The 17,957-nt window shown below is 39.6% G+C and overlaps 1 protein-coding gene across 1 annotated transcript in view; it reads left to right on the top strand.

Annotated features, from left to right (window-relative positions):
- LOC117379832 (short transient receptor potential channel 4-like) overlaps nt 1-17,957 on the top strand; it is a 66,255-nt gene that overhangs the window by 10,459 nt on the left and 37,839 nt on the right. Inside the window, exon 3 of the mRNA XM_055225816.1 lies at nt 5,183-5,698. Coding sequence (XP_055081791.1) covers nt 5,183-5,698 — 516 coding nt within the window. The remainder of the gene's footprint in view (nt 1-5,182; nt 5,699-17,957) is intronic.

Genomic DNA, 17,957 nt, shown 5'->3' with positions numbered 1-17,957 from the left:
ATCGCACACATGGTAAACCTATCAATCAGACATTCCATGGTCCCAACTGCATGGAAGGTCGGTGTCTTTGTCCTATTTTCAAAGCAGGAGATGGGAGACAAAAACAACTATAGGCCAATCGATATCCTGCCAATTGTTTCAAAAATAGAGAAATGAATTGTCAAACTTCTGACTGCACACCTGAACATTTGCCATACACCTTTACACCCCATGCAGTTCGTATTTCGTGCCCATCATTTGACAGTCTGCAATTAGTGTTTTTATAGAAAAAATAAAATCTTTCTTGGACAAAAGCAGTTGCGTTGGTGCAGTATTTATAGATAAAAAAAAAAAGGCATTTGACACCGTGGACCACAAGATTCTTTTAGCCAAACTCACACTTAAATTTTTCAAATCAAGCACTCAAATGGATAAAATCATATTTGAACAATAGAAGACAGAGTGTTATGGTCAACGGTTTCAAATCGCCATACCTGGAGTGCACAGTAGGGGTCCCACAAGGGTCCCTACTGGAACCAGTTCTGTTCTCTCTTTACATAAATAATCTTCCGGATGTTTCCAGAAACATTCACATACAAATGTACGCCGGTGATGCTGTAATATTCACACCTGCAAAAAACACACAAGAAGCCAGTCACATCCTAACATCTGTAATGACCGAAGTCCAAGACTGGTTCACAAAATCATGTCTACTCTTAAATAAAAAAAAAACTGTATGATGTTCTCAAAACAAATTTCTAAGCAGATTAAAAGTTCAAAAGTATTTCTGAAGGGAGAGGAGCTCAAGTTGGTACAAGAGTTCAACTATCTCGGTGTAGTTCTCGACTCCTCCCTCACTTTCAAAAAACGTGTTAAAAAATCTCAATCTATTAAATTTAATATTTACAACTTCCGACATATTAGACGGTCATTGACATTAAAGGCAGCAAGAATGTTTCTGCCTGCTCTGATCTTTTCACATATCGAATACTGCTTCACTAATTGGACCCTGACCAGTGACACCGCACTTAAACAGATTGAATCACTGTATAAAAGAGGACTAAAAATCTTTGCTAAGAAACCAATTTCATATCACCACTGTCAAATTCTTGAAACATAATTTATTGAGCTTTGAAAATTTCAAACACTAAGTATGCTTGTACAATATACAAAATCCTCCATGGACTCGCACCACCACCACTACATCAATTCATTAAACAAAAACCTACCACTGGCAGGAATACCAGGGCGACTACTAGAGGTGATTGTGAGGTTCATTATAGGTGTACCACTTTCGCACAGTCAGTCCTCCATCAGAGGCTGTAACATCTGGAATAATATTGCTCACACAATAAAAGAATCCTCTACATATAACACCTTAAAAATGGCTCAAATCTAATCAACATTGCTCCCATTAGAGCTGTTCAGACCTCATGTACATGATACATATACGTATGTAGCATTACTGTGATTGTCTTAACAGACTCATTTTACTGTTGTTGTTGTGCGGTGCATGCATACATGTACCCGGCAATCTATGCTGTTACTGTTTTTTACTATTAATATGTATATATGTATGAATGTTTTAGGACCTGAGGGCGCTCTGTAAACTCCAGTGCCTTGGTCATCTCTGAGCGGCAGGAGACGACTAACACATCTGGACTGAACTGGCTTTAAACTAAATAACTTATTTATTAGAACACTACAGCACTTTAAATTACTGGAAGCACTTTAGCCACATACGCACTTTATAAATAGGCACTTTAGGCCGTATGGAGTGTGAATTTTTTGTGATCTGTGGAGTTGTTTGATTGTTGGTTGTGTTTCTTGTCCCGTTTTAGATGTTGAGGGACTGCGAATGAAAATTAGCTGTGCAGCTAACTTCGGTACATTTAAACGTTTATTTTTTACTGGTGTTTACTAATGTGCATTGTCCCTTTTTAAATAAATAAATCCAAGATGGTCGACTTCTGGTGTGTCAGGGTGCATGGTCATAATATTTTTTGTTTGGCATCACTTGATGAAGGCGTGTACCAAATTTTGTGGCTGTACAGCAAAGTTGACATCGGGACGTCTCCCATTGACACAATGTATTTTGACTTTTGCAGGGGGCGCTGTTGTGCCATTTTTTTTTTTCTTCTCAATTATGCAACATATAATATAATTTTTTCAGCAGACCTGAATTTGGTGAGTTTTGAATATGTTGAAATTCCTGCTCAAAGAGCAGAAGAACAAAAAATAAAAATTAAAGCCGCAAGCGGCATTGAACGGCCCTTCCGAGCTGTGCTTTGCACTCAACCAAGCCAGCACTCCCTGAGGATGGAGCTGGCGTGCCACTTGCATCTGTTTTATTGCGGCTTTGAACAGCACTTGTCATCAAACAAAGTCAAAAGACATTGGAAGCGCTCCATCCATTTTCTTCCGCTTTATCCGTGGCTGGGTTGCAGAGGCAGCAGTTTCAGCAGGGTGGCCTGGAGGCCCAGACTTCCCCCTCCACACACACTTCCTCCAGCTCTTCCGGGAGGATCCCGAGGCATTCCCAGGCCAGCCGAGAGACATAGTCCCTCCAGCGTGTCCTAGGTCTTCCCCGGGGCCTCCTCTCAGTGGGACACCTCCCTAGGGAGGCATCCGGGAGGTATCCGGAATAGATGCCCGAGCCACCTCAACTGGCTCCTCTCGACGTGAAGGAGCAGCAGCTCTACTCCGAGCTCCTCCCATTGGAAGCACTGATGCACAAAATGCAAAAACATGGGTTTTTCTAGGCATTGCCATGGCAACTCTGTGCAAAATACAAACTGGACTTTTTTGACTGAATTAGCATTTCGGAATTTTTATGCAAGATGGCTGACTTCCGGTTTGTGAGGGAGCATGGCCATAATATCTTTTTTGTTTGGCATCATTTGAAGAATGCGTGTGCTGAATTTCGTGGCTCTACGGCAAAGTTGACGTTGTGATATCTCCCAATGACGCAATGTATTTTGTAATGTCGTGCCATTTTTTTATGCTCAGTTATACAACTTATTAAAAAAAAATTTCGCCAGACCTTAATTTTGGGCAAAATTTTGTGAGTTTTTGAATATGTTCAGAGGGTCAAATTCCTGCTCAAAGAGCAGAAGAAGAAATAAAAATTAAAGCCGCAAGTGGCATCGAACGGCCCTCGCGGGCCGTGCTTCGCACTTGGCCGACCCAGGACTCCCTGTGGGTGGCGCTGGCACACCACTTGCCTCTGTTTTATTGCGGCTTTGAGCTGCACTTGTCGTCAAAGTCAAAAGGCATTGGAAGTGCTGATGCAGAAAATGCAAAAACGTGTTTTTTTTTTTTTTCAGGCATCGCCATGGCAACACTGCAAAATGCAAACTTGGCCCCTTGGACTTTTTTGACGGACGACCTCAAGAGTCACTGTGCCAAATTTCACATTCTTCTTTGAAGGTAATAAGCAGTTATAAGATTTTGAAATGTCTGAAAATTGGGAAATTTTCCCATTAAGATAACATGGGCAATTTGGCGCACCGCCATGGCAACCCAGTGAAAAATATGACATGGGTCCATGTGACTTTTTTGATCAGGATGACATGGAATAATGTGAAATTTGGCACAATGAATTTTCATGAAACTAATATTTTTCTGATGAATGGGAAAATTTGGGATCACTCCCATTAGGATAACATTGGCAGTTTGGCGCAAAAAAACAATATATCCAATAGCATTACAATGACATACGTTTTTTGAAAGCTTTTGATTTTCCCCACATTACTGTGGGGTCAATGTTGGTCATGCTCGCCCTTTGACTCTTATTCATTTTCATTCATTTTAGCAATAATAAATATGGCCCACGCCTGTGGCATGGGTGCTTGGATAGGAGTTGATGCCAGGAGAGTGCTTGGGGACATGAGTGCTTCGCGCTGCCTTTGTCAACATTGAGTCAATGGGTTTTGCCCATTGACTCATTGTTGGCGATGACATGTTGGCAAAAACAAATATGCAGAGATACATGCTAGGATACTGGAGTCAGGGCAGGGGGCGACGGGCCACAGCTCTTAACAAAGCACTCATTTTGTATGAAAATGTGTATGAAAATCTCTAATTTTTGCAAAAATGGTTGGCTTTTGAAGGACTTGATGTAGTTTTTGTGCGTTTTGGTGATCTGGACATATGATGAACTCTAAACAGTCTGAAAGCATAAAAATTCCTTTGTACGGCTTTGTACATCAAACATTATGAAACATTAACACTAACAACAGCATCAGTTGATAGGCCCAACCAATTAATATCTTGGAACCAATGTCTGCAACATCAGTATTGGTGTACCTTTTATTTTTTTATCCTATGCAAATTCTGCATCCTGCTAGTTGTTGTTAGGAGTACTGTATTGGCCTTTTAAGAGTTGCGAAAAGAGCTTATAAATTCTACGGCAAGTGAGGTAAAACTTTGGACCAATGCAAAGAATTTAAAATGAACTTTTTTTTTCTTTCATATTTTTAACCTAGAACTAAAGTAAACTAAACACTAAGACCATTGCTCTCTCTCTTAAACTGTGTATATGATGTTTTAATAGCATAATGCTTAGTCAGTTTTTGGCAATTTTGTGTAAACTAGGAAAATGTATTTATTTATTTTTTTTTTATTTTGCATTCCTATAACATAATAGTATAAAGGACACAGTACATACAAAGCAGGTCCAGGAAGAGGCTTTAGCCGTGCATTGGATAAAAAATTACATTTTAGTTATCAAGTTTTTGGTTGGTGAAGGGTGCAAACCCATATTCATAGGAGAATGTCAACTGTGTATGGTGCCACATGTTTCAGCCAAAACAATGTCTACAAGTGGGCTAAATTGTTTAAAGAAGGAGGGAGCAGTGTTGAGGATAAAGGCAGGCCTGGGAGGCCTACAGAAGTGAGGTCTCCTGAGGTGATCGAACCATACACAGTTGACATTCTCCTATGAATTTCAACAGGTTTGCACCCTTCACCAACCAAAAACTTGATAACTGACCGCTGTTCAATCCTGGAGCATGCTTCTTGGTTGGCCATCTTTGTTAATCGCCAAAACAAAGTTTGTTTGTTTTTAATCTGCAAAAGAAATTAAATTCATGTGAAAAACAAGTCAAGTAAAAAAGTAAGTTTCTAACTGTATTAAAAGTCCTTATACCGAAAAATTCACCTTATTTATTGAATGACCCTCACATATATCTGTTACTTTCAGGTCCCAGCTATGCTTGTGGACAAGCAGTTCTCGGACTTTACACCAGACATCACTCCCATCATCCTGGCCGCGCACACCAACAACTACGAGGTCATCAAACTGCTGCTAGCCCGCGGTGTGTCCATACCCCAGCCCCATGACGTGCGCTGTGGCTGTGTGGAGTGTATGTCCTCCTGTGACGTGGATGGCCTCCGAACCTCCCGATCACGCCTCAATGTTTACAAGGCCTTAGCAAGCCCTTCCCTCATCGCCCTGTCCAGCGAAGACCCATTTCTCACTGCATTTCAACTCAGCTGGGAGTTAAAGGAGCTGAGCCAGGTGGAGAATGAGTTTAAGTCGGAGTATGAGGAGTTGTCCAAGAACTGTAAACGGTTTGCTAAAGAGCTGCTAGACCAGACACGGAGCACCAGAGAACTGCAAATTATACTGAACTACAAGGACAACGTTAACCCACTAGAGGAAAACACCAATGAGCTAGCGCGGCTCAAGCTCGCCATCAAGTACTGCCAGAAGGAGGTGAGTGCGAGGGTGAGCAAGCATAGTTGTAGGCTTAAAGCTATTGATGGGTTATGATTTTCTCATTAAAACACACTTTCAATATGAATTTCTTGTATATGAACAAAATAGGCTAATAATAATGTATTGGATTTATACAGCACCTTTAAAGATACTTAACCCTCATGTTGTCCTCGGGTCATAGTGATCCGCCACTGTGTTTAAAAAAAAAAAAAAAAAAAATCACCTTAACGATTATTTTTGATCTTGAAATTTTTTGACTTTTCCTAGATTGACCCAAACTTTAGAAAAAGTGAATTGTTGCCTTTATTCACGGTCACAGACTTATTTACACACCGCAGAATGTGAGAATGTTTTAGTTCTGTCTCAGATCAATCAGTAGCAGATGTAACAAGACAAGATAGGTGGCCTTCTCGTGGACAGTGCCTTTGATCTGTGGATTTCCAGAAGTTATAAAGGTGCTGCAGATGACATTACACAAGACCCACAAGGTATGCCGTTTCTCATGCCCATGACATTGTCTTTACATTCTACCTGTTCGTCACACCAGCAATAGAAAAAATAATCCTGAAGATGACAAGACAGAGGGACTGAGGGGTCACAATGTGACATGTGACAATTTCTTCACCTCTTATGAACTCGGACAGCAGCTCCTGAAGAGGAAGAGCACCATGGTTGGAACAGTTCGAAAGAACAAGCCTGAGCTCCCACCTGCACTGCTTGCAACAAAGGAGAAGAGAGGTCTTCTCATCAAAGTTTACTTTCACGCCCACCACCACCCTAGTTTCCTACATCCCAAAGAAAAATAAGAATGTAGTACTTCTGAGCACATTGCACACAGACGCAGGCATTAGCGATCGTGAGGACAGGAAGCCATCGATCATCCTAGACTACAACTGTAACAAAGGAGGTGTGGACAACCTAGATAAGGTGATTTGAACATATAGCTGCAGAAGGAGGACAGACCGCAGGCCCCTGATCATCTTCCACAACATCATTGATGTTTCCTCCTTTCCTTCCAATGCCTTTGTGATTTGGAGATAGATCAACACAACCTGGATGCCTCGTAAGACGAACAAGAGGAGGGTGTCCTGGAGCAGCTAGGAAAGGCTCTTATAACTCAACTCATTGAAGGAAGGAAGCATGTCCCCCACACAGAAGCTTCTGCAGCAGTTGTCAAAGCTATACAGAGTGCAAAAACTCCTGATCAACCTGAGGATCCAGCTGCAACAGCCGCTGCCCCCTGGGGCAAGTAAGAGGAAGAGATGCAAGTTCTGCCTGCCAAAGGAGGACTGTAAAACACATATTTCTTACACCTACAGCACACAGTATATCTGCAAGAGCTGTGCATTTGCATACTGCCCTAAATGTGCTAAATAGTTGAATGAGTTATATCGTTTTTTTGTTTTTTTTGTATACTTTCTTACATTGTTCACTGGCAAAAATAAATAAAATCAGAAGAATCTGACTCATTGGGATGATTAAAAATGCATTCAAAATTCATTTTTGCACATTTTTGTTTCTAAAGCTATAGAAATACAGGTGAAAAGGGAAAACTCAAGTATTCACACATTTTGTGGTGAATGTTTCTTCAAGCAAAATAAAATTTGGTGTTTAAAATTCAATTAAACTGCTTATATTGGGGATTTAGTGAAGACGGGTAATTTTGACTAGGAGGACAACGGGTGTATACAGAATATGAGGACAACATGAGGGTTAAATGCTTTACACTACATTATTCATTCACTCCACGCTTGGTGGTGTTAAGCTAATAATTATGTAGCCGTCCTGGGGGTGGACTGTGGATGCCAATCTGCCCCATCATCCCCTCTGACCACCACAGCACTCATGCACACCACATTCATAGCAGGCAATGTGGTGAAGTGTCTTGCCTAAAAACACAAGTTGTTTTTTTTATTTATTTGTTTTTTTTTGCCACTGGTGCTTCTCTGTGACAGCTGATATTCCCTCTAGTCTCCCTAAATGCTAAACAGCCTTGCTTAATGTCTATGACCTGATATGATCAAGGAGGTTATAGTGACCTACAAGGCTCTTAGTCATAGGTTTCCAAAACAGAGATAAATTGTTTCATAATTTGATTGTAAACAGTGATTTTTGCCATAAAATTCAGCTAAATTACCATAGGAAATGCCACAATGGCCTCCACAAAATGTTTCCAAACTTGTCATTCAGATCTGTACATGTTCTGAAATACTTGCTATCCTTGTATTAGTTTGTCGTCCAGCCTTTTTCGCAAAAGAATAAATAAATATCATATAATATATATAATATAAATAAAATCTCTTAACTGGACAAGACATTGTAGGAGTGAAGATGTTTCGTTGCTCATCCAAGCAGCTTCTTCAGTTCTGGCCAGATTACTGGTGGACACTTCCTTATATCTACCTGAAGGGAGGCGCTAACTACACTGAAACTCAAAACCTCTTGTCCACAGTTTCTGTTTGTAGGCTGGGTCTATCGTGCTGCCCTAAGTGTGCACTGTGTCTGAGTCCTACTTAGTATAGTCAATCAAGCCACTAATTAGTGATTTCACATCTAATAGCATCTTGGCTAGCCCTATTGTTCTTTTTCTTTGTTTTGTTTTGGGTCTGAAGATGGAGTTATAGATGAGGAATAGATGACGTATAAGGCACCCATTCCTGTTCAAGGAAAGATTGTCTTTCATTGAAGTGGCTTGGATGAGCAGCAAAACATCTTCACTCCTATAACGTTTTCTCCAGTTGACAGATTTTATTTTTCTTTTGTGATGAATCAGACCTGGACGACTGAGGGATTACACAGATATGTTCAATCTTTTTTGTCAATTCCTCTGAATGTGTTTAAGTGTGAACTTTGAACATAATTCTATTATATTTTAATAATATGAGATTTTGAATGCATTTAAAGTCACTTTGGTGGTTACAAAGGAGATGGGTGTTTGAAGGGTCCGCTGGCTCCCTCAGTTAGCTCCCCCAGCAGGCTCCCCCATGGGGGCAATTGCCAAACAGCTTGGTGAAAAAAGATCCACTTGTTGGAGCAATTATGAGAAAATGGAAGAAGCTAAACATGACTGTCAGTCTCCCTCAGACTGGGGCTCCATGCAAGATCTCACCTTGTGGGGTTTCAATGATCCTAAGAAAGGTGAGGAATTGACCCAGGATTACACAGGAGGAGCTGACAATGACCAATGACAATTTCAATGACCTGAAAAGAGCTGGGACCACTGTTTCCAAGGTTACTGTTAGGAATACACTAAGACGTCATGGTTTAAAATCATGCACGGCATGGAAGGTTCCCCTTCTTAAACCAGCACATGTCCAGGCCCGTCATAAGTTTATTATACTATTTGGATGATCCAGAGGAGTCATGGGAGAAAGTCATGTGGTCAGATGAGACCGAAATAGAAGTTTTTGGTCTTAATTCCACTCGCCGTGTTTGGAGGAAGAAGAATGATGAGTACCATCCAAAGAACACCATCCCTACCGTGAAGCATGGGGGTGGTAGCATCATGCTTTGGGGGGTGTTTTTCTGCACATGGGACAGGACGACTGCACTGTATTTAAGGAGATGACGACCGGGGCCATGTATTGCAAGATTTTGGGGAACAACCTCCTTCCCTCAGTTAGAGCATTGAAGATGGGTCGTGGCTGGATCTTCCAACATGACAATGACCCGAATCACACAGCCAGAATAACCAAGGAGTGTCTCCGTAAGAAAATATCAAGGTTCTGGAGTGGCCTAGCCAGTCTCCAGACCTAAACCCAATACAAAATCTTTGAAGGGAGCTCAAACTGCGTGTTTCTCAGCGACAGCCCAGAAACCTGACTGGTCTAGAGAAGATCTATGTGGAGGAGTGGGCCAAAATCCATCCTGCAGTGTGTGCAAACCTGGTGAAAAACTACAGGAAACATTTGACCTCTGTAATTGCAAACAAAGGCTACTGTACCAAGATTATTTTAGATTATGTCTCAGTGGACATGCACCTAAAATGAAAATTTTAGACTCTTCCATGATTTCTAAGTGGGAGAACTTGTAAAATCACAGGGTGTTCAAATACTAATTTGCCTCACTGTATACACACAGGAAACTGGGCTAGCAACACACCCTTTACCCGCGCTGTCCACAGTTAACTAAGAATAAATCTCCAGTGTTCATTTGTGAGGTGTCAGCCATGGCACAACTAGGAAGCCTTTGTTCGAGGATGAAATGAAATGATTTTTTTTTTTTTGAGTATGTTCATAAATCATGTAGTACATGTCCATTACAGTCAATTCAATTCAATTTATTTGTAGTCGTCACAGAAGAACAACGAAATTGCGTTTGGAGCATCCCATAAAGTGCAAACCCATAAATAAATAACCCTTAAACCCAAGTGTAAACATTAACCCAGTGTGGCTTCAGTACAACATGAGACAGTTCTTGTAGCAGCATGATGGTGTCAAGTAAGGTGCACAAAACAGGGACATACAGACAGGGACCTGAGAATGATGACAAAATGCAACAATGCAACCAGTTCGTTATTAAGAGTTGGATGTGATTTTTGTCCGTGAGAGGGGGGCAGAGGGGGGCCGAGAGGGGAGAGGGGCAGAGTTCAGGAGCCTCACAGCCTGTGGATACAGACTGTTGGCCAGTCTGGATGTTCTGGTCCGTATGGAGCTGTACCTTCTCCCTGAGGGCAGCAGATGAAAAAGATGGTGCGCAGGGTGATTTTGGTCCCGCAGGATGTTGTGCACTCTTCTCAGACAGCGAGTGGAGTAGATGGTGCTGATTTCTGGCAGAGTCGTTCTGATGATTCTACCGGCTGCTTTCACCACCTGCTGGAGTGCCTGCTGGTCAGCCTTAGTGCAGCTGGAGAACCACACTAAAAGTCCATATGTCAGAACGCTACTGATGGCACAGTTATAAAAGTTCAACATCAGAGGTCTGGAAATGTGGGCACTCCTCAATTTCCTCAGGTAGTAAAGGCGCTGTTGGGCCTTCCGTACGGCTGAGGTGATGTGATCGCCCCAGGACAGGTCCTCAGTCACGGTTACCCCCAGGAATTTAAAACTGCTCACGCTCTCCACCGCTTCGGTGCCAATGAGGAGAGGTAGGTGGTTGTTGTGACTTTTTCAGTCCATAAAATAAAATAAAATATCCACATAAACATTGAACATTCTCAAAAGGGATGTGGGAAGAAGTGTACACTTATTTAATCCCACCCCTTTCTTCTAATTCAAACTTGGAACAAAAATTTCACCCAGCTTCCTTTCACTTTACTTCTTAGTATTAACTACTTTTCCTTTTTCTTATTTTTCTTTATTATTATTATTATTATTATTATTATTATTATTATTATTATATTTTCATTATTCTTGTTATTCTTATTCTTCTTGTTCTTGTTGTCACCATAGTCTTTCCTGTACATCAGTACTGAACCATTCTATCAACAAAAAAGTATACATATAGCCACTACTACCATTAATTAGGATTTTCTTTTGCTATATCTGGACAGAATGACATTTATACAGTTTTTTTTTTTAATTGCCCAATATTTGAACATTGCCTTAAATCTTCACTCAGCCCATTCTATAATCTGACCACGCAGACTGAAACACAAAAGCTCTTCCTTGTAGTGTGCACTTTAGCGTGTCTAAATTTTGCCATTCCTCTAAGGTTATAATTCCCTTCTCGCTCACTAAATAAGTTTTGAATGTTTGGAGGCAATTGATAATTTCTTGCTTTGAACATAATAAGCATGGTTTGGTATTCCACCAAGTCCTCAAATTTTAGTAATCTAGACTGTGAAAGAAAATAAATCATTTGTATGATCCCTAAATCCCACTTTGTGCACAATTCTAACTGCTCGTTTTTGAAGAATAACTAAGGGTTGTATGTTTTTGTAATTATTCCCCCACACCTCTACACAGTAAGTCGAATACGGTAATATCAAAGAAAAGTGTAATTGTTGGAGAGATTTTAACTCTAATACTTCCCGTGCTCGTGATAATACTGCCATACTTCTAGCTACTTTTGTGTTAATATATTTAATATGTTCCTTCCAGTTTAATTTATCATCTATTATTACCCCAAAAAATGCACTCTGCAGTACTCTCTCTAAAATAGTTCCTTCCACTGACACCTTTATTTCATTATCTATCTTCCTATTTCCAAAAAACATTGTTGTTGTTTTGTATAAATTTAATGTTAACTTGTTTCTTTTAAACCACATTTGTAATTTTTCCATTTCTGAACTTATTGTTTCCATTAGTTTGTGCAAGTTACCATCCGAACAAAAAATATTAGTATCATCGGCAAATAGGACCAACTTCAACATCTTAGATACAGAACATTTATTTATTTATTTGAAGGACAGTGTGCAGATACATTAAAAAGATGGCTGAACCAGATTTAGCAAAATGCTAATTTCCATCTGTAGTCCTTGGTGTCACAAACATTAAAAACAAAACAATTCACATATAAAAAGTGCAATACAAAAGACAATGTACAAGTGTGCAAAATTTTAAATATATAGAGCAAACTACAAGTTATTAAAGTGCGAGACATATGCAACAGATATCAGAATAAATACGGTGTAGCCGCTATCAGATGATACCCACGAGGGTAGCAACATATGTCATTGATATACAGAATGAAGAATTTTGGACCCAATACTGACCCCTGTGGGACACCGCAGGTAACATCAAGATACGGTGAGCATCTCTCATTCAGCTTCACAAAAAGTTGCCTGTTTGATAAATAGTTTTCTACCCATTTTGAGGCAGTTCCCCTGATTCCGTATAAGTCTAGTTTTTGAATTAGAATGTGATGGTTGAGGGTGTCAAATGCTTTTTTTTAGGTCAATGAATAATCCAACTGCAAATTTTTTCTTATCTAATGAATTAGTTATTTCCTCAATTGTATCAATTAATGCTCATGAAGTTGATCTGTTGGCTCTAAACCCATATTGACAATCAGAAAGCAATTTGTGTTTTTCTGTGAATGATTCCAGACGATTGTTAAAAAGTTTTTCTAAAATTTTAGCAAATTGAGGTAGTATTGAAACAGGTCTGTAATTTGAAGTGATGCTTGTTGCCGGTTTTGTAAATAGGAATTACCTTTGCCATTTTCATTTGTTTAGGGAAGGTACCAGTTTGAAAGGACAAATTGCATATGTAGGTTAGTGGCTTTGCAATTTCATTAATTACAGTTTTTATTAGTCATATTCAAGCATTGATAATCAGTTGATGTCTTATTTTTAAAACTTTTAACTACAGCAATGAGCTCAATTTCATCTAAAAACATAGACTGTGAATTTCTTTTTATAAGATTATGCTCATTACTATCCGTAGGATCAATATCAGGAATTTTTCTGCAAGCTCTTTTCCTATATTAACAAAAAAAGTGTTGAATTTGTGGGCAGCCACCTTCATATCATATTCCTTATTGTCCTTTTCAATGAAGTACTGAGGATAACCATTTTCTCTGGATTCCTTTTTTATAATGTTTAAAATTTTCCATGTCCCTCTTATGTTGGTTTTATTTTTTTCTAGTTGAACTCTGTAGTACTCTTTCCTAGCGCTTGTTAGAATATTAGTTTGTTTTTATACACTTTATATTTCTTTTCAGCTTCTTCAGATATTTTCACCAAAAATTCTTTATAGAACTTATTCTTCTTTTTGCAGGCTTTAACAAGGACACTCTTTAGCTTTCTGTTTGCTCTTACACCGACATATAGAGCAGTTTTTATCATACAATGAAATAAAAACCTTTAAGAATTCCTTGTATGCACTATCAACATCTGATTCCTGATATAAATCCTCCCAGTTATGTTTCACTAGATCATTTTTAAAAGCATTAATTGCTTCCACTGATTCAATTCGCTTGTATTGTATTGGTTTGTCAATTTTTTTCATTTTGTAGTTTTTGTTGTAGACTGCAAAAACTGGCAGATGATCTGAAATGTCACACACTAGTATTCCACTTTGTGTACAGTTGTTGACATCGTTCGTAAAAATGTCATCAGTGTAGCGCTAAAAGAAGTTATTCTGGTTGGTTTTGTGATTTGAGGATATAGACCCATGCTATACATGGTGTTAACTAAAAAAAACAAAGGAACAGAGGATTTTATTAAGTAGGTCAACATTAAAATCCCCACAAATAAACATTGTTTTATGCGTTAATTGTGAAAAGGTTTCCTCCATCCAATTTATAAATAGTTCCACATTTGCCCCTGGTGCTCTATATACGCTACTAACCATAAAATTTTTCTGTTTTTCTTTAAAAATTTCTATTGTTATACACTCCAAAACATCATCAATCACAGTTATCAAGTTATCCACAATTTTGAATTCCAAGGAATTCTCCACAAAAAGTGCTACACCTCCTCCTCCTTTATTCTGTCTATTGACACCAATAAATTCATATCCTTCCAGCTCAAAGGTGGTTTTATTTTCACTCTTTATCCACATTTCTGATAAGGCAATTATGTCAAATGGTTGTTGTGAATGAAATTATGCTTTTATTTTTATCATTAATGAATTGTGTGTTTATATTGTGTTACAGACTAACCAGGTGTGATTGAAAAACTATAAGTCTGTTTAAACAAGTTGTAATCAAGTCAAAGTGATTGAACTGAGTGAATAGTTGAGAAAGGTCAACAGATGGGTAACCTAAGATAACAGAAAGGCTGTGTGAATGTGGGGAGGGGTCTGGGATGTTGCTCTACTGACATAAGGAAATTGTTGGAATGTCAAACTGTTAATAAAAAGGCTGGTCTGAGAAGGAACGATGGAAGCAAGTCCTTGCAGTTTCTTCTGTGCTCCTTCCCTCTGATCCTCTAAGTCTAAACCTGTTTTGAGTCTTTATTGGTAAAACAGCGTGTCGAGAAGAGAATTTTCTTGACAGTTGTGCAAATTTATCTAGATAAGCTTTAATATTACATAAATTCGCATTCAGACTACTATTGAAAGTGGGTAATAGACAATGTCTCATTGCTTTTAGCATTCCATGTGAAATGCTCCTCTGAGTAATAACCACAATTATTCTTAATAGTAGGAAAAAAGTTATCTGGGTCTATTTCATAATCCACATCATGCATGTTATGATCTGTGTATTCAAAATTAATTAGTTCTTGTTGATGAAAATCCCTCATTTCCTGCTCCACACGACTTTGCAGTCCTGGTAAGCTTTGAATGGCTTCAGCCAATGGCATATTAGTAAATGTTTGTGTGTAACTGCGTGTTACCTTCCATCTTGTGCTTCATCTTTTACATGTACTTATTCAGATCTTCAATTTTCTTAATCAGCAAAACTTTCGCCTCCTCAGGTGTGCCATTTAACTTTATGAAAACTTTACAGTTACTGGTCCACGTATTTTGAATTTTCTTTTGTTTTCTGAGCTCTCTGGCTTTTTTGGCAATGTCAGCATTCTATTTGGTGAGATGCTCATTAATGAACACGTTTGCACTTCTCAAACAAGGCCGAAAGCCGAAAGGATCAGACTTGTTTTTCCTGTTCACGAATCTGATGATGATAGCTGGTTTGTAGGTGACATTACTAGCGGTTTTCCTCCTGGGTAACGGGTGGCACGCCTGGATGTCGCGGCAGTCCAGCTCGATTCCCCTGGACCGCAAAAGGGCAGCCACCTGTTGCTCCGTTGAGCTGGCGATGGCATCCTGGTCTCCAGCTTCTCCTCCTCGGTCCCCAGCGACCGACCAACCGCCATTGGCTTCACTGAGTTTTTATTCTCCAGGTTTAGAGGTGTCACTTTTCATATCAGCGCAGCTCAAACCCAACTTCAGAGCAGGAATCTGTAGATTTCTTCAAGTTTTCTGTCTTTTAAAGGTCCTGTAGTTCAGTAGAGATTGTGGAGAAGCTGGCTCCCAGCGTACTAGCAGCATGCAGACGGAAGTGACTTGAGTAGCTTGCGAGGAAAGAATAATGAATCAGACAGAGCCAGAGCTCACACAGTCAATCAATCTGGGGAAAGTGTTTGAGGAATGGCCCGAGCTCAAGAAAAGAGAAGGGTACAAGAGTGATGCAGTTTAGCTGCACATATCCTGCATGCAGATATAATGGTGTAATAGTGTAACTTGTTGTCACTGTGTAAACGGTAATGTGCAAATTTACTCCTGATGTGATATGACTGTGGCTAACTTCATGCCCAGTATCAAACAGGGTAGTACATTTGTGTGTGATCAAACCACTTGCAACATCAGTCTGTCAATTACAGAATTTACCTGGATGTGACATCTGTATGAAGTAATGTTACGTTTTAGCAGCTAAATGTTTTTGTTTTTTTGTTTTTTTTTGTTTTTTGGCAGTCATCATTGTCAGTAGGTCTGTAAATGTAGCAATGAGCAACTTTAGCCCTGATGTAAAATCAGCCTGTTAACTCAACCCGCTTGGATTTTTGGGGAGATTTTGAATGGTATTATTTCTGTACATAGTATTTACTTTCAACATCTATGTGTTCTGATTATAGTTACAAATGTTGGCAAACCCAAACTGCATCTATACTACCGTCATTACCAGTGCCAAGGCAAGTTTGTTTATATATCACAATTTGTACAGAAAGTAATTTAATGTGCTTTACAGAATAAGAAATATTAAAATCACAATACAAACAAATCGAAACATAAATAATCATCATAAAACATTGTCAATTGTCATTGTCAGGAAGACTGTTCCAGGTTTCAGCTGTATAAAACTAAAACGCTGAATGCCCATGTTTAGTCTTGACTCTGGGCACCAGCAGAAGGCCGGTCTTTGAAGTCCTCAGATTGTGAGAGGAGGCAATGACATGTTGGAGATGTACTTTGGTGCTGGGCCATGGAGAGACTTGTACACAAGTAGAGCTGCTTTTAAGTCTGTTCTGAGCCACAGGAAACCAGTGCAGAGACCTGAGCACAGGACTTATGTGCTCGTACTTCCTGGTTCTAGTCAAGGCCCGAACAGCAACATTCTGGATGTACTGTCTAAAAGCTTGTTTGGAGAGGCCAGTGAGCAGGCCATAACAGTAGTCTAACCTACTGGAGACAAATGATGATGCACACCCAGTCCTCTTGACACTGTCGATCATGGGGTCCTGTAACAGAGACTAAAGCAGCACTTAGATCTAACCAGAACAAGACTGAGACTTTCATGGGTCGGTTACTGTTCAGTACTGTGGCATCAAGACTGCTCTTCTTTAGAAGAGGCTTGATAACCATAGTTTTCAAAGCTCTTAGGAATGTTCCATTTTAAAGTGACATGTTAACTATGCAAGCGAGTGGTGATGGCAAACTGTTCAGTACAGACTTTAGAACTCAAGAGGATAACACATCGAGGCAGCAAGTAGATGAACTCAGACTGGTAGTGGGGCTGGAGAATTTGTTCTGTTTACTGTTGCAAATCAGTTGCAAAGAGTTGTTACTGCAATATCCAGTAATGTCTGAAAAATACTTTGAAAACGTAAACTGTGTTTTTACATGTACATCTTTTCTTTGAGATTACAAAAGTCCTGCCAGATTTACAAACTGTAACTGGGATAGCGGCATGTTTGCATTCCTCTGTGGCTCATATCTCCTAGCAGTAGCGTATCTCTGACCTCGACGGTTGGCGCAGATCCGTCTGCCTGTGCTCTTTTGCCAACTTCATTGCTTTTGTTTTGTTAACATCAGTCTGTGACAGTGGTAAAAATCTGTTTGCAAGCTGTATTGCGTTGGCTTTGCAGACACACCCTCTTCTCTGAAGGTAACTCTGGGCTGCTTACCACTGGAAGTCACAGTCTTCACAGACTTTGTGAGAACAAAGAGCTCAGCTAAGTGCTGGGAAAGTGGAGAGTATGGAGTGTTTACAACAGTGCATCCTCACAAGTGACCTGTTGGGGGAGCGCTACCACTGAATTTACTCAGTTCTGTTTTAACATATAACACTACTACTACAGTGGCTTGCAATAGTATTCATCCCCCTCATTCCCCTGGAACTTTTTCAAATTTTGTCAAGTCACAACTACAAATTACATTTTTTTAATTAGCATTTTATGTGAATAAGTAACACAAAATGGTACAAAAGTGTGAAGTAGAAAGAAAATTATACATAATTTCCAGATAAAAAAAACAAAACAAAAAAAACTGAAAAGTGCAGCGTGCAAAATTATTCAGCCCCTCTAAGTCAATACTTTGTGGACCCGCCTTTTGCTGCAATTACAGCTGCAAGTCTTTTGGGGTATGTCTCCACCAGCTTTGCACATCTACAGACTGAAATTTTTTGCCCATTCTTCCTGGCAAAACAGTTC

Source organism: Periophthalmus magnuspinnatus, chromosome 13, assembly GCF_009829125.3.
Source record: "Periophthalmus magnuspinnatus isolate fPerMag1 chromosome 13, fPerMag1.2.pri, whole genome shotgun sequence".
NCBI lineage: Eukaryota > Metazoa > Chordata > Actinopteri > Gobiiformes > Gobiidae > Periophthalmus > Periophthalmus magnuspinnatus.
The sequence above is the reverse complement of the archived record's forward strand: the minus strand, read 5'-3'. Positions and strand labels throughout refer to the sequence as shown.